This window comes from Saccopteryx bilineata, chromosome 7, assembly GCF_036850765.1.
Source record: "Saccopteryx bilineata isolate mSacBil1 chromosome 7, mSacBil1_pri_phased_curated, whole genome shotgun sequence".
NCBI lineage: Eukaryota > Metazoa > Chordata > Mammalia > Chiroptera > Emballonuridae > Saccopteryx > Saccopteryx bilineata.
In genome coordinates, this window is record NC_089496.1 from 106,223,820 (window position 1) to 106,248,911 (window position 25,092).

General features: G+C 43.4%; 1 protein-coding gene across 4 annotated transcripts in view; it reads right to left on the reverse strand.

Annotated features, from left to right (window-relative positions):
• Positions 1 to 525: 525 nt before the first annotated feature.
• The window catches only part of ATE1 (arginyltransferase 1), a 139,531-nt gene continuing 114,964 nt past the window's right edge, over positions 526 to 25,092 (reverse strand). For all 4 annotated transcript variants that reach the window (XM_066240502.1, XM_066240501.1, XM_066240500.1 and 1 more), the window contains exon 12: positions 526 to 2,317. In XM_066240502.1, coding sequence (XP_066096599.1) covers positions 2,139 to 2,317 — 179 coding nt within the window. In that variant the 3' untranslated portion in view covers positions 526 to 2,138. The remainder of the gene's footprint in view (positions 2,318 to 25,092) is intronic.

The window sequence follows — 25,092 nt, forward strand, 5'->3', positions numbered from 1 at the left end:
ACTGGCGCTAACCAGAACACCACGTGCAGGGACAGCAGCTGGGTCCCCAGACAGGGTGACTCCTCACTCTCCTCTGAAGGAACCCCACACAGAGTTCTTCAGGAAGAAACCGGCGCTGTAGTAACATTCAAGCTTTCTCCTCATCTGATACTCAAGAGTTGCGATCTTTACGAATACCATACCACACGCCAACTGTGAAGATGGAAGTAGCTACTACGGTCACCGACCTGGACATCCAATGCCAAGGGCACCATATACTTAGACCCGATTTTACTTTAGTACTGAGACTACTCATGACACTTCTGAAACCCTGTTCTGAAATTTCTACTTTCAGATGTTCATAACTAACTGTTGAGAAAGCACAGCATGGAGAGCTTAATTCTGTTTATATTAATATTATGTGTGTGTATATGTATGTATGACAATCCTCTCTGAATGGCAGGATTTCAGATTTTACTTTATATTTTTCTTAATGTTTTAATTGCTCACAGTATCATTTCTTTTAATCATAAAATAGTTAAGCTATTTTCATTTTAGAAAAAAAAAGAAATTTCTACAGATTCTGAAGGCAGTTCCAAGTAAGAGTGAATTGAGCGCTCCTGGGTGCCTGTCTCTGCAGGAGGAGGTCCCAGAAGAACGTGCGAGCTGTGCTGAGGAGGTGCTCTGCTCACTGCTCAGCCCCCGTCCGCCGGGGCCCCGTGCGTGGCAGGGTTTACAAACTCGGAATGAACACCTAGTTTATGTGCATGTTTAATTTTTAGGCATTTGACTTTTAGATTGTTATATGAGCCTTCCTTTTATTCTAAGCTGGCTAAAATTATTCTTTTTTTTCTAAATGTGTATTTAGAAGAAAAATTTTAACTCAGCAGTGAGATTCAAATTGCTAAGCTTTATTATAACTGGTTTTTAAAAGATCAACAGGAATTAGACAAATGGACAAAACGGGGACTGAATGGGCAGGCAGCTGGCCACAGAAGACAGGGACAGCTGGGAAAGCGCTCAAGACAGCCCTCCTGTCCTCACCAGGTGGCCACACAGCCCGACTGTAACTGTGACTGTGACAGACAAGTCTTGCCCCTCCCCCCTCCCAGTACAGAGCAGCCCCCTGCGGGGCAGACAAGGGACATCGCTCAGTGGGCAAAGGACCAAACTAAAGAGAGTGAAAGGCCAAGAGCGGCAGCGTCCTTCCCAAATAACCAGCGCAGCCGCCCCGCCCCCGGGGCCCGAGCAGAGGGCAGGCCACGGGGTCTCCTCCCTTCCCCGGGACAGAAGTCAGAGCCATGCCTACCTAGTTCAACGTGACTTGTCGCACAGCCACGAAAGAGTTCTCAACCAGCACCCAAGACGAGTGTCCTGAGTCCTGAGGGACGGAAAAATGAGTGCACCTGGACTTCTGATGAGGCGGTGCAGGCAGGAGCCAACACTTTCCTTTAAAATGCCATTTCTTAGATTTCTAGGAATAGATCAAATTATGTAATAAATAACTAGGGTAAACATATATTTTTGTCCAAATTGGGATACTCTGAGAGTAAAAGGGAGCACTAGTAATAATTTTTCTAAGGAAAAAAAAATCATGCCAAGATGGCAGATATGAACAGGACTGTCCTGGGTCAACAGCCATCTGATGTCAAGACAACAGCCTTTTTTAAACGTTTGCACTTCCCTTTTTCGGGTTCCCCGTAAGCGACACAGCACAACCCTCAGCAGTGACACCAGGTGCCGCCTGGCTGGGCTCTCCTGCGGGGACATTTTCCAAGTCAGGAGGCGGACTTGCTGCTTCCTGCCCCACGCTGGGTTCTCTCTCTCACACTCTCTCTTTTTTCAGCCCAAACTAATGTTTTAAATGTATCTGAGGAAACCGTTCGTTTTGATTTCTAACAGAACAAAAAAGTACAACATAATTTAAATCATTTAAGATGCACATACTGATTTTACGTTCCAAAATATCAACAAGAAGTTTATCTTGTTCATATAACAAACTTCCAAAACGATAAATTCCTATTATGAGGCCAGATAACATATTTAAAATCTTTATATTAACCATGAGATTCTCACAAATACATTCCACAAAATGGTTTAGAAAGGCTTATGGTAGTTGAACTGAGACAGCCAGCCGGCGGGCCTGGCGGGCCTGGCTGTCAGTTCCGGAAGAGCAGCATCCGCTCAGAGCACGCCTGTCCCACCAGGCCCGCGTACTGCAGCACGGCCGCCTCCGCGCCGGGCTCCCGCTGCTGCTTCTTGTAAACGCCATAAGGCATGACGGCTTTCTTGTAGAACACCTTCAACCGGTCGGGGTCCCTACTGCGACCTTCGTCCTCTGCAATGACAAAAAATGCTGGTTAGAAACAACACAGAGCAAACTGCTTCGCATTTCCTCATCTGAAAACACGTATCTGCAAGATAAAAATAAAGATGTCCTCTTCAAGCCATATGGTCAGGCGAGGGTGTACAGCATTGAGACCAACGTATGTCAATAAATAAATAAATAAATAACACATGTGCTGCTGGAAAGTAATAAATTCCTGAAACATCAGGGAGAGACAGAAACTGTATGCAATGAAAACACTGGCCTTCGACACTTGTTATTTTCTTGTAACAACAAAGTCTACGACAGGCAGCTTTCCTGAGTCGGACTGAGGCTCGTTACCTGTCCTCGAGCCGCACCTGCCCGAGGCCTCCCTCGGCGGTTGCCATGAACACTGTGCCGTGGGCACTGCTGCTCTGTGGGCAGGGCGCAGTCTCCGCTCTCACGAAGGACACGGCACAGCCCACTAGGAGCTGCCATTATTGTCTCTCCTTTTTTTCCCCACAAAAGAGAATTCCTGGCTTTTAGCAGGACACACTGGCCCCCAGAGGAGAGCCTGGCCCCCAGCCTTCCTTGCAGCTGGGTGAAGTTCTGGCTAAGGCAACACAAGTTGAAGATTGTGTGGTTGTTTCGAGAGAGCTTTAAAAGGATGCCCTCTGCTTCTTTCATCCTTCATCCCTTCCTTCGCCCCCCACATGGCACCAGGACATCATGGCGGGAGCTCCAGCTGCTGTCTAGGAGCCTGGGCAGAGAGCTTTCCCTCAGTCTAGCAGAAACAAAGTCCAGGAGGTGCCAGGCAGAGAGGACTCCGTGGGACAAGCCCTGGCTGCCTGTGTCTAGAATGTGACACAGAACAGAAATGAACAATCTTGTTTAAGCCAACTTATTTCAGGTTTCCATGGCTGGCAGTTGCTACTAATTCAAACTAATACAAAGAACAACGTTAGGAAATCCACAACGGCTTGACCGGTGCTGGTGCAGATAGAGCAGTGCTGGTGCAGATAGAGCGTTGGCCTGGGACGCTGAAGTCTCATGGTCGAAACCCTGAGGTCGCGGCTTGAGCAAGGGGTCACTGGCTCAGCTTGGGCCCTCCAGTCAAAGCAATCTATGAACAACTGAAGTGCCGCAACTACAAGCTGATGCTTCTCATTGCTTTCCCTTTCCCTCCCCTTCTCCCTTTCTCTCACACACACACATACATCCATAGTGTCTTTCATCACTGACTCAAAAAGGCCACTTGTAAGAAACATCCTACAATTATGGTTCCCTGGCTGCATACTGGAGTCATGTGAGGCGATTTTAAAAAATACAAAAGCCTGCCTGGCCTGTGGTGGCACAGTGGATAGAGTGGCGACCTGGAATGCTGAGGTCATCGGTTCAAATCCTCGGGCTTGCTGGGTCAAGGCCCATACAAACAAGCAACCAATGAAAAGCGCGAAGGGAGCAACTACTCCTTGTCCCCCCTCTGTAAAATCAATAAATAAAATCCTCTAAAAAAAAATACAAAAGCCTGGATCCCATTCCCAGAGATCCTGATTTAAAAATTGGTCTGAACAGAGCCTGAGCATCAGTCCTTTCTTAAGGCTTTCAAAGTAGGCTGAGAACCACTGTCCCAGAAACACACATGCCAGCATTTGCACATGTGAGTAAGGATGCTTACAGCAATGCTCTGAAAAACAGGAAGCACCTGCACATCCGCCAATGGAGGGCTGCTTAAATATGGTAAGGGAGAGCCATAGGATAAAATGGTACACAGCCATTACACAAAGCAAGATAATTCGGTGAAAAAAAAAGCAAAGAAAGTACAAAAATTGGTTTTCATCCCTCTGCGTCACCAGGTCAGTAATGCTGGCTCCTCAGCGGCCCTTTATAGAAGAGCACCCCTCTTCCTTGTTCTCTCTCTTCATCACACTCACCTGACACACACATGTACTGCCTGCTGCCCTTCGCACTAGAAAGTACAATGAGTATCAAAACTCAATAAAACACTGCCATTAATAGTCCCCTAGTGTCCAGTACAGCAGGTGATAGGCAGGAGGTGCTCACGGATCCCTGCTGAATGACTGAGCAAGTCTATCTCTGAAGGTGGTATCACAAGGGACCTCCACACCATGGGACACACACACACACCTTCTGGATTTTCTATAATGAGCATAAAGCTTCTATAATTTAAAAAATAGTTTTTAAGGTTGATTGATGCATTTTATTTCTTTGCTAAATTTGGATCTTCTAGAAATGAGAAGTGGGAGCACTAGTCTCCTCTCCTATGCATCCAAAGGTGGTGACACTTCTCAGGGCCTTTCAGCCATAAACCCACTTCTCAGTCAATACTCAACCCTCCACAACTTCACTATCTATAAGTTACAAATTTCATTGGATGCCCACTCATCCTCTATGCTTTAATACTTAGGTATACTTAGGGTGGATCACATTCCTTATTGTGTAATGAAAGCATTAAATAATAATTGTCTACTCTTCAACATACTGTTTCCTCTACCAGGTACTCATCAATCAGGATAAACCATCCAAGATCAGTTTCAGAAGAGAGGAAGTACCGATATCCCAAGAGAGATCCCATTCTATGCACTCGTCTCGTAGGCTACCTGATCTCCACCACCTTCTAAGAAAGAATCAGGGCATTCCCAATCCGACCACATTCTACGCCTGTTCAGATACTTGCAATGTGGGTGGTGCACAAGCTAATCAGGCTCCTGGCCGAGAGAGAAGTTACCCACATCAGAGGAAACAAGTGTCTTCCACTGAGAACCGCCTGGGAGGGCACGGTCAATGGGAGGAAGACACACTGAGGATGCAGCCAGAGGGTCCTCCCAGCGGCAGGACTGAAGGCCGGTGGAGTCTTAGATTGCCATCTTATCCAGGTACTCAGAGGAGAGCAAGGTGAACAGGAACAGAGTGGCAGGAGAAGGCCTCCTCAGAGCTGGGCTTCCTCCCCAGCGCTGTCCCCTGTTCCTGGCCCAACCGTCTGTCAGCCCTCAGCTCCAACCCCGCCTCCCGCATGCTGCAGGAGACAGAAGCCAGGCGGCCTCTCCCCCAAATCTCTCCTCCCTCCTCTCTGGCTCCAGCTGCTCTTGAAGTTGTCAAGGATCCAGCTTTCATGTGTAGCCCGGCCGCTGGGCCCATGGCTCTTCCGCCCAGGCGTGGCGGTGGTTTCCTGCTGCTGCTAAGCTCTGGGAAACCTCTCTGTGCTTGCAGCTCTCGGCAGTCCCTGCATCCAACGCGCTCGGCTGGAGATACCTGCCCTGCTTCTGGTCCCTGGGTGGACACACCAACTCCAAACTGTGTTGTTTCTTACAGATTCCTTTATCCAACCGAAGCAGAAAATCCATGTACTTTAAAACAAGAAAATATTTATTTAACATTTACTGTTACCACAGCCCTCACCAGGGTAAGTGACAAGCAGAGGGAAAGGCAGCAACCTGGCTCCTGCTGTCAGTCCCGAGCATGTTAAGGCACGTGCATTCATTACAGCACAGACAGCCGCCTCCATCACCCGCTATAAACGCTGCAGGCAGGGAGAGGTCGCTTCAAGTATGCTTTGAGTCTAATAGAAAACCCATCAAGATCAGCGAGAACAGCAAAGGAGAGACACAAGAACATTGCCAAAATTGCCCCATACCTTCTAAATCTAAACCCTTGAATTTTCTAAAATTGGAATTCTAAAGTATGTCTATATGAAAAGATGTTTAACCTTTGAAACCTTTACCCTAAAATATTTTTTAGAACAGACACACTTTAAGATTCAAATAAACTGAACACCCCAGCAAATAAAAATATAAACTTTGATATATTATCTTATTTTATCTAGAATGAAATGCCAATCTCTAATTCTTACTATTTTCTAGTATGGCATATAAAAATAAAAATAGAAGATTAGAAAAAAACACACTATGGTGTATAATTTACATCAACGATTTTAAAGTGTATTCCTATAAAATAGGAAATTTTGTATTGTTTCATTTGTTAAAAGGTACACAGTTGACCCTTGAATTGTGTGGGGGTTAGGGTCACTAGTCCCCTCTGCAGCTGAAAATCCACCCAGAACTTTTGACCCCCCAAACTTTATTAATAGCCTATTGCTGACCAGAAGCCTTATGCAATAACATAAACAGTTGATTAACACATATCTTGTATGTTATGTATTATATACTGCATTCTTACAATAAAGTAAGGAGAAAAGGAAATGCTAGTAAATAAAATCACAGGAAAATACACGGATAGTACTGTACTATATTGATACTGTTAACTTTGTGTCACCTATTTACAAGATGAACTGTCAGTACCTACACATCTACATTCTTACATGATAAAAAAAACGCTGTATGTTATATGTATTACTAATACCAGACATCAAAAATAAAAGATATGAAGAATTCATATTTACAAGAATTCACGCATTGCTAACAAAAAAGCAGCAATACGGCCCTGGCCGGTTGGCTCAGTGGTAGAGCATCGGCCTGGCGTGCAGAAGTCCCGGGTTCGATTCCTGGCCAGGGCACACAGGAGAAGCGCCAATCTGCTTCTCCACCCATCCCCCTCTCCTTCCTCTCTGTTTCTCTCTTCCCCTCCTGCAGCCAAGGCTCCATTGGAGCAAAGATGGCCCGGGCGCTGGGGATGGCTCCGTGGCCTCTGCCTCAGGCACTAGAATGGCTCTGGTCCTGACAGAGCGATGCCCCAGATGGACAGAGCATCGCCCCCTGGTGGGCGTGCCGGGTGGATCCTGGTCGGGCGCATGCGGGAGTCTGACTGTCTCTCCCCGTTTCCAGCTTTGGGAAAGTACAAAAAAAAAAAAAAAAAGGCAGCAATGCAATAATTGCTTCACAGTGCCCTCGCCTATACACTAATGAATAAACAACCATAAGCTTTCTTGGCACACAGTATTATAGTTATATTCATAACACAGCACTGTACTGGAAACACTGTTACATTTTTAAAAAACCACTCACCTGCGATGCTAGGCTGATATTCAGTTTCTCCAATTATGAGAGTGGCACATAGTGGACAGTAAGGGAATTCTTTGAAAGTAACATTATAAAACAGTAAAAACAGAACATACTATTAACCTTGCATGAACTATCACTCACCTTATACAAGGATAGGACTTTGCACAGTGTTCTGCGTGAGTACTGAGATGGTGATGATGACACAGAGCGTCTCATACAGTTCTGGCCGGAGTTACATTGTCACAAGACGACACACACACGACAGATACGCTTATGAACTGTGCCGCACGATGTTATTTACTATTCTGTAAGTGGAAGCGGACCACCATGAAGGCCGCCCTCCTCGCTGTCTTCACATGAAGGGGGGGAGGGGAGGGGGCGGAGGAAGTCAGGCAGGAGAGGCAGGCACACTAGATGTCACTACAGAAATGGACTATAATTCCTGTCTGACCTTTTGCTTTTCCATGTCTCTAAAAATGTCTCTGTACAGCAACAATCCTCCTTCCACTGTCTGCTTCTGTTTCAGGGTCCGTGCCATAAAACAAGTCTTGAGCAACTGGGACCCTCAGGCAGGCTAATATCCAAGTCTTCCTCCTCCCTAGTCTAGAAGCTCTCATCGCCATCAAGTCATCATTCTGTTAATTCCTCTGGTGTGGTGTCTATTAGCTCTTGAATTTCGTCAAGATCCGTATCTTAAGACCCTCCACCCCATTTTTTTTTTTGCCATAGCCACAACCTCACGATTCCTTCGTTGGCTACATCATAAATCCTGTGAACATAAATCCCTCTGGACACAGCTTTTTCCAGCAGGACTTGATTTGTTTCGGGTTCAATGGCTTTCACAGCTTTTTCTATAACAATGGCATCTTCAATGGTGTAATCCTTCCAGACTTCCATCATGCTCTTTCCACCAGGATCTCTTCCATAGTGTTCACACCCCTTTCCATGGGGTATGTATGTAATAGGCCGTGGAGGCCTTTATGACCCCCGGATCTAGAGGCTGAATTTGAGACGCTGTGTTTGGGGGCAAACAGATCACTTTGATGTCATTGGTGAACTTGTGGGATTCTGGATGGCGAGAGGCATTGTCCAATATTAGAACTTTAAAGGGCACTCTCTTGCTGGCCATGTACTTCCTGACTTCAAGGACAAAGCATCAATGGAACCAATATACAAAAATGGTTCTTGATGCCTATGTCTTTGTACAAAACAGGAGAGCTAAGCTAAGCTATCCCTTCCTTCCTTAAATCCTGGTGCACATTTCTCTTCCTCATTAATAAATATCCTTTGTGGCATTACCCACCCCACGCCCCCACGGAATAGGGCACTTTCGCCTGCATTAAAAACCTGTTCAGGCAGCCTGACCAGGCGGTGGAGCAGTGGATAGAGCGTCGGACTGGGATGCAGAGGACCCAGGTTTGAGACCCCGAGGTCGCCAGCTTGAGCACGAGCTCATCTGGTTTGAGTAAAAGCCCACCAGCTTGAACCCAATGTCACTGGCTCCAGCAAGGGGTTACTCGGTCTGCTGAAGGCCCGTGGTCAAGGCACATATGAGAAAGCAATCAATGAACAACTAAGGTGTTGCAACGTGCAATGAAAAACTAATGATTGATGCTTCTCATCTCTCTCCATTCCTGTCTGTCTGTCCCTGTCTATACCTCTCTCTGACTCTCTGTCTCTGTAAAAAAAAATAATAATAATAAAATTTGTACTAAAAAAAAAAACCCAAAAACCTGTTCAGGCAGACATTCTTTCTCCTCAACAATTTTCTTAGCTGCATCAAGTACTCATCTGTTGCCTCTTGGTGGGCGCATGCAGGAGTCTGATTGCCTCCCCACTTCTAACTATGAAAAAATACCCCCCCAAAAAAAAGACACAAAGATATTTCACAAGAAGTGCAAGGTTTCTGTGTCTGCTGGAGTAGCTGCAGGGATGGCCTCACCAACCTCCCTTTCTCACAGGGGCCCCCACGCTGGGTTCATTTATCCTGCGGTGGCGGGCAGGCCCCGCCGCAGACCTCAACCTGTGGTCCACTATCAAGCACGTCAGCTACTTCTTGGAATGCCGTGACTTTTCTCTGCTACCTGGGAGCGTTTCCACCATCTCTGCTGGCGCTTTGGGTGGACCCCATGTGTTACTCAAGGTTTCCGGCATTGAACTAAACACAAATAAATAGAACCATGAGAGATCACTTGAACCTGCAACACGCAATTTGCTAGATGAGCTGCGCAAGCAGACACGATGAGATGATCAGCGTCACAGGGCTTTGTAAACAGAAACTCGCAGCCACCGAGTCATCCAACCGCAACAGGCAGCGGCCATGAGGTTACTAAAGCAGTACAGGGTGTACGAGTTACTTTTATGCAATATGACTTAATAATGCATCTTTACATCTGTTTACATTTCCTTGACAGTAAATGCTGTCATGTATGGTATGCAGTTATGTGCGTAAGTTTTGATAAATTTTATGATAGATTTTTTTATAACAGATTTGTGCATATTTTATGGTAGTAAATGATAAAATAGACTGGTACCTACATATACTTTATACATTTATGACAAATCTTTTTAATTTTTTCACTATTTCTAGGCTATGTGGTTCATCTGTGAGTTTTTCTAATTGTCGCAAATCTCCAAAAAATTCTCCAATATATTTATTGAAAAAATTCCACATATAAGTGGACTCACATTGTTCAAGAGTCAACTGTGCTTGACCAGGCGGTGGTGCAGTGGATAGAGCGTCAGACTGGGATACGGAAGACCCAGGTTCAAGACCCCGAGGTCGCCAGCTTGAGCATGGGCTCATCTGGTTTGAGCAAGGCTCGCCAGCTTGGACCCAAGGTCACTGGCTTCAGCAAGGGGTTACTAGATCTGCTGAAGGCCCGCAGTCAAGGCACATATGAGAAAGCAATCAATAAACAACTAAGGTATCGCAACAAAAAACTAATGATTGATGCTTCTCATCTCTCTCCGTTCCCATCTGTCTGTCCCTAACTATCCTTCTCTCTCTCTCTCTGTCCCTGTAAAAAGAAAAAGAAAAAAAAGTCAACTGTACTTCGCTTCTGCTTATTAATATTAGAGAAAAGGTTTTAACATTATATGCAAATCAAATTTGGGGGCAACACAATATATAAGTTTCAAACACCAAATTCCTAAGTGGCTTGTGATGTTGTGCATATCTATTGTCTAGTGCAGTGATTTTCAACCTTTGTTTCTCACACACTCATAAACTAATTACTAAAGAAAAAGGGGCCCTGACCTCTTCTTCTTTAGTAACTAATTTATTTGTGCCATGAGATGAAAACGGTTGTATTTAGTAAGGGGCACTGACCTTAGTGATTAGTGTGTGTTTGTGCCATGGAAAAAAAAGGTGGAAAATCACTGGTCTAGTGTATATAGACATATCTCATAAAATTTCTAAATAAATTTATAAAATTTTTAGACAAGCTCATAGCATATAAGCTAATCAAGTCCAGTAGTTCTTTTTAGTCCAAATACCTTTGAGGCCTTGGTATCTAAATCAAAGTGATCAAATACATAATATTCTTATTTTTTATTTTATTTTTATTTATTTTATTTATTCATTTTTAGAGAGGAGAGAGAGACAGAGAAGGAGAGAGAGGAGAGAGAGACAGAGAGAGAGAGAAGGGAGGAGGAGCTGGAAGCATCAATTCCCATATGTGCCTTGACCAGGCAAGCCCAGGGTTTCGAACCGGCAACCTCAGCATTTCCAGGTCGACGTTTTATCCACTGCGCCACCACAGGTCAGGCCAATATTCTTAGATATCAACCAGTTACCTTTTAACATCATATATAATGACAAAAAGCAATGATAATGAACTTTAAAATCTCCTCACTCTTTTCAATATTAATGTTCTTAGTCACTTGGAGATGCAAATACACTTGGTCTTAGTGTTCAGATACTTTGGAAGTATGCGGGGTTGTTGCTGGTGTTGAATGTTAGCTGTGGTATTCTAACACCGACTCACAGATGATGATGAAAGTCAACTGAAACTTATTATACATTTATTGAAATACAAATTCCTTAACTGCCCTACAATCTCAGAGTTTCCCATTACCAAACGTTGACTATACAAAGGAGCACTGAGCCTGAACAGGCAATGGCGCCGTGGATAAGAGTGTCAGCCTGGGACGCCGAGGATCCGGGTTCGAAACCCCTGAGGTCGCCAGCTTGAGCATGGGCTCACCAGCTTGAGCACGGGGTCACCAGCTTGATCATGGGATCATAGACATGACCTTGTGATTGCTGACTTGAGCATGGGGTCATTGGCTCAGGTGGAGGCCCTCCCCACCAGTCAGTGCACGTATGAGAAGCAGTCAATGAACAACTAAACTGCTGCAACTATAAGCTGATGCTTCTCATCTCTCTCGCTTCCTGTCTGTCCCTCTCTCACTCTCTCTAAAAAGGGAGTACTAAAACATTAGCAATTAAGAAAGCGTTCTCTTTCCCCACCTAAAAAAAACTTATACTGCAACAGGAACCTGAAATATAAACTTAGAATTCTACCTACCCAAAGATGCCAAAGATATCAATCTAAAAACTGCCAGTACTTTAGGAAAAGGGAACAGACATCAACAAGACATAAAATAAGAGTATCAAAAAAAAGATACAATATAAATTTTTAAATATTTCAATAACTTGAACTAACAACCAATTTTCTGGAATTCAGTCATCTATTAATTACTGAACACTCAATAATAAGTACATTATTTAAAAATCTTTTTAAATCATAAAAGAATGTTTGTTGCAAAACTCATACTACAGAAATAAGTAGGAAGTAGTGTCACCCGCCATGTATGACCCTCTCTCCTACCGCTCTTTTTGCTCCACCAAACTCTGCCCAAGTTACCAGTTTAACATTTTCAGAAGATGCATTTCAATATGCAAATATAGTATTCCATCACCTTTCTGTCATATCTTAAGTCCAGAAAATCAAATCAATCAAGCCTTTCAAATAGATATGTTATATTACCGTCAGAAACCACTCATTATCAGTATAGATGAAAAAATACATTTCTGTCTTCTGAGCTTAACAGCCTGCAGTTTCATAATCACAATAAAGTCAGATTCTAATTCTTGGCACAGTATATAAAATTAATATTAAAACCAACTTAAAAGCTAAACAAAAAAATTCTACCAGATACTTAAAATATTGAAAATAAATTAATGATTTACTAAAGTTAAAAAAAATGCATCCTAAATCCTCACAAAACCCTTTTGTAATCATCTTGTATTGTTTGCCTGATAAATGTCCTCAGTGCTTGTAGACACATCTTCATAGCTAAACCTACAGAGCGCAGCTGGCCCCTTCTTGAGGGGACCTTTAAAAACAGAAAAACAGGCCATTTTGAGAGTGAAGACTATCTGCCATCTCCTCAAAGGGAGACTGCCAGTCTCTTGAGATGTCTTGGAAACGTGCCAACAAGAACACCTCCCGCCTGATCAGCGGTGGTGCAGTGGATAGAGCCTCGGATTGGGATGCAGAGGACCCAGGTTCGAGACCCCAAGGTCGCTAGCTTGAGCGCGGACTCATCTGGCTTGAGCAAGGCTCACCAGCTTGAGCCTCAGGTCGCTGGCTTGAGCAAGGGGTTACTCAGTCTGCTGTAGCTCCCCTGCACCCCCGTAAAGGCACATATGAGAAAGCAATCAATGAACAACTAAGCAGCTGCAACGGAGAATTGATGCTTCTCATATCTCCCTTCCAGTCTATCTATCTGTCCCTGTCTGTCTCTCTCTCTGACTCTCTAGATCTCTGATACACACACAAAACATCTCCCATCTTCCCTTTCTCTAATGTATCACAATTTCATAAAACAAAACAAAAATTATCACAAAGGCAATCCAGCACAACTCTTTTCTGAGGTGAGTATTCGATCGCTAGTGATAGAAATATGCTGTCAGCTCTATGATGTTTTAATCTTAAGGAAAACTCTGGTGAGCAGCAATTGCTTGATTCTTACCCAACTTTTTCTTCAAAGGAGATGAACTGTATATCTCAGGTGCCTTCAAAGGAAAAAGAATCTAGAGATCAAAGCTTTACTTCTCCTTATGGGGATTTGACTCATTCATTATTTTTATAGAGACTTGATGACTTTTAGGCTTTCTGGAAAATGATGCAAGTCTACTTCAGGCAAGGTAACGTGAACGAAGCTACATATGCCTGCGCAAAAGTGTGATATATCGGAAGAGTGTGAAGTTTTAAAACAAATGCATGATAGAACTAAACTCAGAATCAAACTCAACTACGGAAGGTCCAAAGTCAAATATGCTTTAGAATATTTTAGAAAAGGTCTTAACAAATGTTTTAATAGCTGTGAGGGAGGGAATGAAGATGGTGGAGAGAAAAGCAACTTTAGTATGGGAGAGAAGAGGTTATGCAGAGCAAAGGGAAATAAATGCACAGCAGTTATTTTGAGATAAAAATAAGCTCAATCAGCTAATGCTTCCAGCCTATTTACTCTGGGATTCGATCAGTTTCCTACGCTATAGAGAACGTTGTTAGTAACCTCACACAGAATATATTTTGGAAAAAGTGAAAGTAGTGTGGAGCTAACTCAAAAAATAAAAAATGGAACTTCCTACTGGCCCAGCAATTCCACTTCTTGGAATTTATCTGATGAAACCCAAAACACTAATTCAAAAGAGTATGTGCTGCCCTCTATTCATTGCAGTGTTATTTACGACAGTCAAGATCTGGAAGCAGCCAGGTGCCCATCAGTAGATGAGTGGATAAAAAAGCTCTGGTAGCCTGACCAGGCGGTGGCACGGTGGATAGAGTGTCGGACTGGGATGCAAAAGACCCAGGTTCGAGACCCCGAGGTCTCTAACTTGAGTGCGGGCTCATCTGGTTGGAGCAAAAAGCTCCCTGGCTTGAGCCCAAGGTCGCTGGCTCGAGCAAGGGGTTACTTGGTCTGCTGAAGGCCCGTGGTCAAGGCACACATGAGAAAGCAATCAATGAACAGGTGTTGCAACACGCAACGAAAAACTAATGATTGATGCTTCTCATCTCTCCGTTCCTGTCTGTCTATCCCTCTCTCTGACTCTCTGACTCTGTGAAAAAAAAAAAGCTGTGGTACATTTCCACAATGGACTACCACATGAACATTAAAAGTAGAAAATCTTACCCTTTGTGATGGTATGAATGGACCCAGAGACTATGCTAAATGAAATAAGCCAGTCAGAGAAAGACAAATACCATATGATTTCACTTATACGTGGAATGTAATGAACAAAATGAATTAAATAACAAGCAAAACAGAGACAGAGAGCAGGCTGACGGTTGGTGGGGGAAGCAGGGAGATTGGTGCAGGGTGGTGGAAGGATTGCACAAAAAAGAAAATTCATGGACATGGACAGTGTCAGGGCGGGGGGAGAGGTGGCGGAGAGTGGGGGCAATGAACAGTGATGGATGGAGACTTGACTTGGGGGGTGAACACGCAATCCAGTGAACAGATAATGTGTTGCACCTGAAACTGTATAATTTTGTGAACAATGTCACCCAAATGAATTCAATAAAAAGTAAAAATAAATAAATAAAAAGCTCAAAAAAAAGAAAACAAATCTAAACTTAGGTTAGCACATTCACAGTAGTTAAACCCTGATAACAACCCCTTTCAGAGCATCGTCAGCATTCCGGGAAGAAACCCCACACCTCCTCTGTCACTCCCCATGTCCCCGCAACTTCCTGAGCCCTGAGCAACCCGTCCACCTGCTGCCTCTGGAATCATACACTCCTCAGCCTTTTGTGACAGGCTGCTTTCCCTCCGCACCACCTGCGCTGCACGATCAACACTTCAATCCTTTCTACTGACCAGGGAGATACCCTTGTATGACTTTATCACTTTTTATTTGTCTGTTCAGCAGTTGATGGACATCTGGGTTAATTACACTTTTAACCCATTATGAACAATGTTACACTCATGTAAAAGCGTCTGTGTGTTTTCATGTCTATCGGACATAAACCTAGGAGTGAAACAGCGGGGTCACAGGTCATTCTACGTGGAGCCCATTGAAGAGCCGCCAATCCGTTTTCCCTGGTGGTGCGCGCACCCTTTCCCAATCGGACCAGCGTGGTTCACATCTCACCAACACTCGTTATTGCCTTTTTGATCAAAGTCGCCCTAGTGCGAAGTATATATAATATTGCAGTTCTCACCTACATTTCCCTGACTGCTGATGATGTTGAGTTGTTGTTTTCACGTGCTTACTGGCTACTCACATGTCTTTTGTGAAGAAATATCTATTCAAATCAAACCCATGTTAAACTGGGTTGTCTTTTCACAGAGTTGTAAGAGTTCTTTAAATATTCTGGATACAAAAGGTCCTTATCAGATAGCTACATGATCTACAAGTACATTCTACCATTTTCTGGACTTGTTTTATTTTGTTGATGGCATCTTTGGAAGTAGGAAAGTTTTTAATTTTGATGAAGTCTAATTTATTTCTTTTCTTGCTTGTGCTTTTGGAAACTACTGTCTAATCCAAGGTCATGACAACTTATTTATTTTTGCAATTTTATGGTTTTAGCTCTTACATTTAATCACAATCCATTTTGAATTAAATTTTTTTTTTCATTTTTCTGAAGCTGGAAACAGGGAGAGACAGTCAGACAGACTCCCGCATGCGCCCGACCGGGATCCACCCGGCACGCCCACCAGGGGCAACGCTCTGCCCACCAGGGGGCGATGCTCTGCCCATCCTGGGCGTCGCCATGTTGCGACCAGAGCCACTCTAGCGCCTGGGGCAGAGGCCACAGAGCCATCCCCAGCGCCCGGGCCATCTTTGCTCCAATGGAGCCTTGGCTGCGGGAGGGGAAGAGAGAGACAGAGAGGAAAGTGCGGCGGAGGGGTGGAGAAGCAAATGGGCGCTTCTCCTGTGTGCCCTGGCCGGGAATCGAACTCGGGTCCTCCGCATGCTAGGCCGACGCTCTACCGCTGAGCCAACCGGCCAGGGCCAAATTAATTTTTATATATAGCGTGAAATAAGAGAAACTATTTCATTCTTTCACATGTGGATATCCAGTTGACTCAGGACCATCTGTTGAAAAGATACTTTTTCCCCCACTGAATTACCTCAGTATCATTCCTTAAAACCTACTGACCATGATTTTAAATTTTCAATTCTAGATTATTGCTATATATCTGCACGAACCACACAGTCTTAACTTTATTATTATTTTTCAAGATTATTTTGGCTATTCTAGTTCTTTTCATTTTCATGTGAGTTTTAGGAATTGTTAATTTCTGCAAAGAACTCTACTCGTATTTTAATGCATCTTCCAATCCATGAATAGGTACTATGTTCCCATTTATTTAGGTCTATACTTTCAACATTTTACATTTTTCATAATATAAGTTTAATACTGTTGTTAGATTTATTCCCAAAAATTTATTCCTTTTATAAATATATTTATTTTTAAGTGAAATTGTTTAATTTCATTCTTAAAATTTTTTGACATGCCAAAACATAAGAACTTTCTATTTATTTTTTAAATCTCCCACTCTAATGTTTTAAATTAGTTTAAAACACCTCAAGTGAGAAAGTAGGAAGATAGAACATGTGTTAGAATAACTGTAAGTGAGAACAAAATGGGCTTACTCCCAGCACCGCTGAGATGGAATTATACCATGTAATATGCATCTGTTCTCCTTGGATGCTACTGAGCTGAGCTCTTTTCCAATTAAGTTTTGTAAGTATTTATTAAACATTTACTATATGCTTACCCATGGTACTTTCTTTTGATTTTTTTATTATTATTATTCATTTTAATGGGGTGACACTGATAAATCAGGGTACATATGTTCAGAGAAAACATCTCCAGGTTATTTTGACATTTGATTACGTTGTATACCGATCACCCAAAGTCAAACTGTCTTCTGTCACCTTCTATCTGGTTTTCTTTGTGCCCCTCCCCTCCCCCGGCTTAGATTTTTCATTCTATGTATATAGAAATAAAATTGATTTTTGTGTGTTGATCTTTTATCCAGCAGCCTTGATGAACCTGTTCATTAGTTCTGATAATTTCGTAGTATATTCTTTAGAATTTTCTATGTACAAGGTCATGTGATCTCCAAATAAAAATAGTTTTCTTTCTTCTTTTCCAATCTGGATGCTTTTAGTTTCATTTTCTTGCCAAATAGCCCTGATGAAAAAACCATTTTTTAAGGGAAAAAAACTATGTAATTGGTTTTTTTTGTTGTTGTTGCTGTTGTTGTTTGCAACAGAGAGAGATAGAGAAAGGGACAGTTAGGGACAGAGAGACAAAAAGGAGAGAGATGAGAACCATCAATTCTTCGTTGCTGCACCTTAGTTGTTCACTGATTGCTTTCTCATATGTGCCTTTACCAGGGGGCTACAGCAGACTGAGTGACCCCTTGCTCAAGCCAGCGACCTTGAGCTCAAGCTGGCGACCTCGTGGTTTCGAACCTGGGTCCTCCACATCCCAGTCCAATGCTCTATCCACTGCGCCACTGACTGGTCAGACAAAAACTATGTAACTGTTAAACTAGCAACCTGATGTTGATAAAAAAAAAAAGAAAAACCTCTTGGCTCCCAGAGACTGTATTACAAACTATAAAACATAAATCACCAAGATAATTCTAAACAAAAAACACAAGATTAGTTTCAGTGGCATAGTCGTTCAGTATCCAAGTCCTGTAAAAGGTCACCAGAGAAAAGCAGGATGACCCATTGTCAAGCTTGTGCAAAAACTCACACTAATTCTGCTTCCTGCCTCGGCACAGTGCTGGGAGGACTTGTTCATATTGTTTATCTATGGAAGATGCTAACAGAAACCCTCTTTTGATGATGAGTAGGGTTGTATTCTCTCAAATTTCCACTCTAGGTGTTTTTTAAGGTGTTTCTACCCTTAAATACTCTCTTAAATACTTCTCATTTCACCATTAAGGTTTACCTTAATGAAGCCTACATTTAAAACCTGACAACAATATAATGAAAGAAATGTAAATTCAAACAGGGAAAACATGCCATTACAGACTTTCTCAGGGACAAGAGGAAGTGGGCGTGCACCACTGTGCTGCTGGGGCCGGTGCCAGTCTGTGCGTCCAGGCATCTGTGGCCTGCGTGGTCGAGAGAATAGTTACATACAAGTGACTGACCACAAAAATAAACACACTGAGAAAAATGAGTCAGATTTCTCTGTCAGAGAAGGGAGGTACAGTCTGGAAAGGAAGAAGAGGACAAAGTCTGGTGTGTCAGTTAGAATCAGCGGCACTGGTGAAAATGCATGGTTTTTATACATTGCACAGAGATACAGATAAAAATATATATGAGTGCGTGTGTGTGAGACTGAGTGTGTGTAAGTGCACACATATGTATTTCCCAGACCTAAGAGGGCTCGAAAGCAAAGCAACCTCAGGAGCAAGGAGCACACTTAGCGTACAGGCTTGTTCTGCAAACACTACTCTATGGAGAGAAACCGGAGCGCCTTGGAGAAGCGCCTGATGGCACAGCTGGGTCAGGGAAAGTACAAGATGAGCCCGGAATCCTTTGTGCCAGAAGGTAAATAAGTGCTCGAAGAATCATGGGACATGTCAAGAGAATACGGGAGTCACCCTGAAAAGGTTCCCACTGGCCAAATCTGAGACAATTTGAGCATTCAAAATAAATAATGAGTAATGGGTCATAACACACTGACTGAAACAGAACCCCATGTCCACACTGATATAGACAAACAGGAAGAAGGGACGGTTCTCTCTCATAACGCAGGAGGAATGAGTGATGAAGTCAGGAATCCATCCTTCCGCAGCCACCTTAGCAGGAGATGACTCAAATGAGCATTATCAACGGAGGTAAAAGTAGTAGATATAGTTGATAAAACAGAATACTTACACTGTCTCAAAGTACAAACCTACAAAATATTTAATCATTTTCTAACACTTTCAAAATCCTTATTTACTTCACACTTAGCACATTATTACTTTCCCAAGTGACACAAATTCAAGTCCCCAGCAGTGAGATGAACTGACAATGTGTGGCTCCTCAGACAATTCATCACTTCTAGGATATTCGTACCTAAACTATATAACCTGAGTCAAATCATAAAGAAATATTTATCCACAAAGATATATTCACCCCTCTGTTCATTGCAGCATTACCCACAGTGGCCAAGACATGGAAACAACTGAATGTCCTCCACTAGATGACTGGATAAAGATGTGTCCATATCTATACTGGAATGCTACTGAGCCCTAAGGAAAGATGAAATACTGCCATTTGTGACAACATAAATAGAACTTGAGAATATCATGCTAAGCGAAATAAGTCAGACAGAAAAAGTCAAGAACTGTATGCTTTCACTCATATCTGTAATATAATACTGAAAGCAAAAAATTAACAAACAAGAAAAACAAACAAAAACTCAAGACTGACAACAGTGTGTTGATTACCAGAGGGAAGGGGGTTGGAGGTTAAGGGTAAAGGGGGTCGAGTATCTGGTGATGGAAGATTGGACTTTGGGTAGCGGGCACACAAAGCAATATATAGATGATGTATCATAGAACTGTGCACCTGAAACCTGTATAATCTTATTAACCAAGGTCACCCCAGTGAATTTAATAAAATAAAATAAAAATAAATAAAATGCTAGGATTCTAAAAATAAATATAAAAAACATTTTATAAAATATTCTACAAAGTAACTAGACTATGTTCTTTAAAATGTTAAGGTCATGAAAGATAGGGATATAGTACTTAGGAACTGTTCCATATAAAAAGAGACTCGGCCCTGGCCGGTTGGCTCAGTAGTAGAGCGTCGGCCTGGCGTGCAGGAGTCCCGGGTTCGATTCCCGACCAGGGCACACAGGAGAGGCGCCCATTTGCTTCTCCACCCCTCCCCCTCTCCTTCCTCTCTGTCTCTCTCTTCCCCTCCTGCAGCCAAGGCTCCACTGGAGCAAGGTTTGCCCAGGCACTGAGGATGGCTCTGTGGCCTCTGCCTCAAGCACTAGGGTGGCTCTGATTGTGGCAGAGTGACGCCCCAAGATGGGCAGTGGATCCCGGTCGGGTGCATGCGGGAGTCTGTCTGACTGCCTCCTCGTTTCCAGCTACGGGAAAAAAAAGAGAGAGAGAGAGACTCAAGACACATGACAACAAATGCAACACATGATCCTGAACAGAAAAGTAAAGTGTGTATGTGTGCGTGAGAGAGAGAGAAAAAGAGAGAGAGAGAAAGGACACACACTGGGAGAATCTGTGACATGGGGTAGGGTCTGCAGATTAGGTGGCAGTAACAGATCAATGGCACGGTTCTGTTCTGATGGCTATACTCTGGTTATGTGGAAAAATGTCCTTGTTTTCAGGCAACACACAGTGAACTATTTAAGAAAAGTGGTGCCATATATATGCAACTTACTGGCAAATAGTTCAGAAAAAGAGAGAAGAATGAGAAAATGATAACAAATTGTATTCATTCACAATTTTTCTGGAAATCTGGAATTATTCCAAAATAAAAAATTAACAAATGATAAACGACGTTCTTCAGACTCCCACCATATTCCCTCGCTTTTGTTTGTCTCTGGAAACCAAGCATTACATTTATATTGTACTTAATTCATTGTTAAATCCTGGTCTGACACATTTCTTATCACTCTAGGTCAGGGGTTCCCAAATTTTTTACACAGGGGGCCAGTTCACTGTCCCTCAGACCGTTGGGAGGGTTGGACTATAAAAAAAACTATGAACAAATCCCTATGCACACTGCACATATCTTATTTTAAAGTAAAAAAAAATGGGAATACAATATTTAAAATAAAGAGTAAGTAAATTTAAATCAACAAACTGACTAGTATTTCAATGGGAAGTATGTGCCTGATTTTGGCTGAGATGGTCAATGTCCGGTTCCGTATTTGTCACTGCTAGCCTTAACAAGTGATATGACGCGCTTCCGGAGCCGTGACGCGTGCATTCCGCGTCACCGAAAAGTAGTAGTGTACGTGAGCGACGCTGCGCTTTGCGGCCTCTCACTGACCACCAATGAAAGAGATGCCCCTCCAGAAGTGTGGTGGGGGCCAGATAAATGGCCTCAGGGGGCCACATGCGGCCCGCAGGCTGTATTTTGGGGACCTCTGCTCTAGGCCCTTCCACACTGTTTCTTTTATTTTGACATGTTAGCCAGCCTCACCAGCTTCACAGCATATAGAAATTTAGCTATCAAGATAACAACAGGCCCTGGAAAAAGTAGTACTATATGAATATAAGTCAATACATAGATAGCTGATAATTTTTTTTGGGGGGGGTATTTTTCTGAAGCTGGAAATGGGGAGAGACAGTCAGACTCCCGCATGTGCCCGACCGGGATCCACCCGGCACGCCCACCAGGGGGCGACGCTCTGCCCACCAGGGGGCAATGCTCTGCCCCTCCGGGGCGTCGCTCTGTTGCGACCAGAGCCACTCTAGCGCCTGGGGCAGAGGCCAAGGAGCCATCCCCAGCTCCCGGGCCATCTTTGCTCCAATGGAGCCTCGCTGCGGGAGGGGAAGAGAAAGACAGAGAGGAAGGAGAGGGGGAGGGGTGGAGAAGCAGATGGGTGCCTCTCCTGTGTGCCCTGGCCGGGAATCGAACCTGGGACTTCTGCATGCCAGGCCGACGGTCTACCACTGAGCCACCTGGCCAGGGCCGAAAGCTGATAATTTTTTAATGAATCAGTTCATTTTAGGATCTATGATGTCAATTGGTTTGATAAGTTAGATTTTTTTTTAATCAACAGCTTCAAATCATCCCCCCCCCATTACGTGACAGCTCACAAAAGCTATTACCATGATGGCAATAAGTAATCTCATTGGTAAAATCACTGAAAATTCCACTTATAATAAAAGCCAGCCACAATACTAATTTCCAAAGAGTGAATTTGGCATTGGAATGACTGATTGCTTCCAAGGGAATCAAACTAGAGAAATGGAAAGGTACCTTTATGAAGTAAAACCTTTGAGAATTTCCCGGGACATAAAACCAAATTAGGAATTACAGTATTCACCTCAGGGGCAAACAAAAATTCACTTTTTTCCCAAGGTCTCAATCCAGAAATCTATACTCTTCCCTATTCTTGGCCTCAGCCCAATTTGCATATAATCTCTGTAGATTTTAATTATCTCCTGTCATCAATTTTTCTCTTTAGTAGTTCCTTCCCATTAACTTTCATAAAAGTTTAAGACTCTGCCACCTGGCACAAACTAACAAAACTCTCACCTGACCTGGAGGTGGCACAGTGGATAGAGCGTCAGACTGGGACATGGAGAACCCAGGTTCGACACCCTTAGATCACCAGCTTGAGTGCGGGCTCATCTGGTTTGAGCAAGGCTCACCAGCTTGGACCCAAGGTCGCTGGTTCGAGCAAGGGGTTACTCACTCTGCTGTAGCCCACCCATCAAGGCACATATGAGAAAGCAATCAATGAACAACTAAGGTGCCGCAATGAAGAACTAATGCTTCTCAACTCTCTCCCTTCCTGTCTGTCTGTCCCTATCTGTCTCTCTCTGACTCTTGTCTCAAAAAAAAAACAAACCAAAAAACCTCTCTGATCTCCCACTTACCCTCCAGTTACTCACTATATTTTCTTGCCTTCCTAAAGAGTGTTTATTTAATGGCCATTTCCTCACCTCCCACTCACTCCATAATCGATATTCTGTGTATCTTGGCTCAGTCACCTTCACACTATTCACTAAGGTCACAGGGTCTCCTTGTTCTTTAACACAATGAGCACAATTCAGTCTTCATCACCCTCAGCAAAATATAAACTCAGAGGACCACTCCCTCCCCCTGGAAGTCTACTCTGCCTTGGCTTTCCTGATACTGTTTATCCTGGTTACTCACCACCAGGCAATTCTTTACATGGCCATTAAATGTCAGAGCTACAGCGTTCCGTTCTAGGTCATCCTCCCCTCTTGCTCCATGCTTTCTCCTTAGGAAATTTCATCTACATCTCTGGTTAGGTCTGACCTACAAACCCTACTTCCAGCCTATATCCACCTGCTGAGTCTCAGGAGACTCGACAGTCCTCAGTGCTGCTAAGGGCAGAAAGCTATGATATACAACTCGCCTACTAATTCCCATTCTCTTGGTCCAAGTAACCCTACTCTAGGAATCTGTTGTATAGAAATAGTATGCGTGCAAAAGGATGTATATTTAAAAGTATGTTTTAGCATTATTTGTAAAAGCAGAAATAAAACTAAAATGTCCATCAGTGGGGGACAGTTATTATCAACAACACATCTCAGTATGCAACCATTAAGAGAACAAAGAGAACAGGTACACATAAACTGTCATATGACCTAGCAACTGCACTTCTGGTAGTCACCCAAAACAGCTGAAAACTTATGTCCACACAAAAACCTACAAACATTCATAACAGCTTTATTCAGAGTTGCCAAACTGTGGAAGCCACCAAGATACCCATCAATAGGTGAATGAACGAATAAACTGTGGTACAACCAGACAATGGACTACTATTCAGTGATGAAAACAAATGACTTATCAAGCTATGAATAGACATGGAGGAACCTTAGATGCATATAACTAAGTGAAAGAAGCCAATCTGAAAAGGCCACATGCTGTATAATTCCAAGTACAGTCATATATTGCATAACTATGTTTTTGTCAACAATAAACGTATATGACGTTGGTCCCATAAAATTATACTGGAACTGAGAAATTCCTGTCAGTTGTTGACCTTGTATCCTAATATTGTAGCACAGCACATTACTCACATGGGTGTGCTGATGCCAGTGTAAACCAACCCACAGCACTGCCAGTAGTATAAAAATTTAGCAAGTACATTTTTTTTAATCACGTGACAGAGACAGGAAGAGAGATAGATGAGTAGCATCAAATCATAGTTGTGGCACTTTAGTTGTTCATTGATGGCTTCTCATATGTGCCCTGACAGGGGCAAGGCGCAGGGTGGGGGTTCCAGCCGAGCCAGTGACCTTGGGCTCAAGCCAGTGACCATGGGGTCATGTTTATGATCCCACACTCAAGTCAGTGACCCCGCGCTCAAGCCGGTGACCTCGGGGTTTTGAGCCTGGGCCCTTGGCATCCCAGCCCAGGCTAACACTCTATCCACTGTGTCACCGCCTGGTCAGACTAGCACATACAATTATGAACAGTTCGTAATACTTGACAATGATAATAAACAACTACTGTTACTGGTTTATGTATTTACTATACTATAGTTTTTACTGTTATTTTAGAGTGTTCTCTTTCTACCTATAAAGAAAGTTTGCTGTAACACAGTGAGCTGTGTATGCTGGCAGCAGCCTCAACCAGCTCATGTTTATATCTCTTTTCTTTTCCTCTTTTTCTTTTTTTTTTTTTTTCAGAGGGAGGGATAGACAGGGATAGACAGGAACAGAGAGATGAGAAGCATCAATCGTTAGTTTCTCATTGCGCATTGCAACACCTTAGTTGTTCACTGATTGCTTTCTCATATGTGCCTTGACCGTGGACCTTCAGCAGACCAAGTAACCCCTTGCTCAAGCCAGTGACCTTGGGTCCAAGCTGGTGAGCTTTTACTCAAACCAGATGAGCCCACACTCAAGCTGGTGATCTCGGGGTCCTGAACCTGGGTCCTTGGCATCCCAGTCCAACACTCTATCCACTGCGCCACCGCCTGGTCGGGCATATTTACATCTCTTGACTGCATCCTTTTCACCTGTGCATGACCGAATCCCATGTTGTTCTTGTACATGAACATGCTGCCATACATGCTCATGGCCCAGGAGCAAAAGGCCGTACCATGCAGCCTAGACATGCAGTAGGCCGCACCATTCAGGTTTGCGTACGTGAGCTCTGGGGTG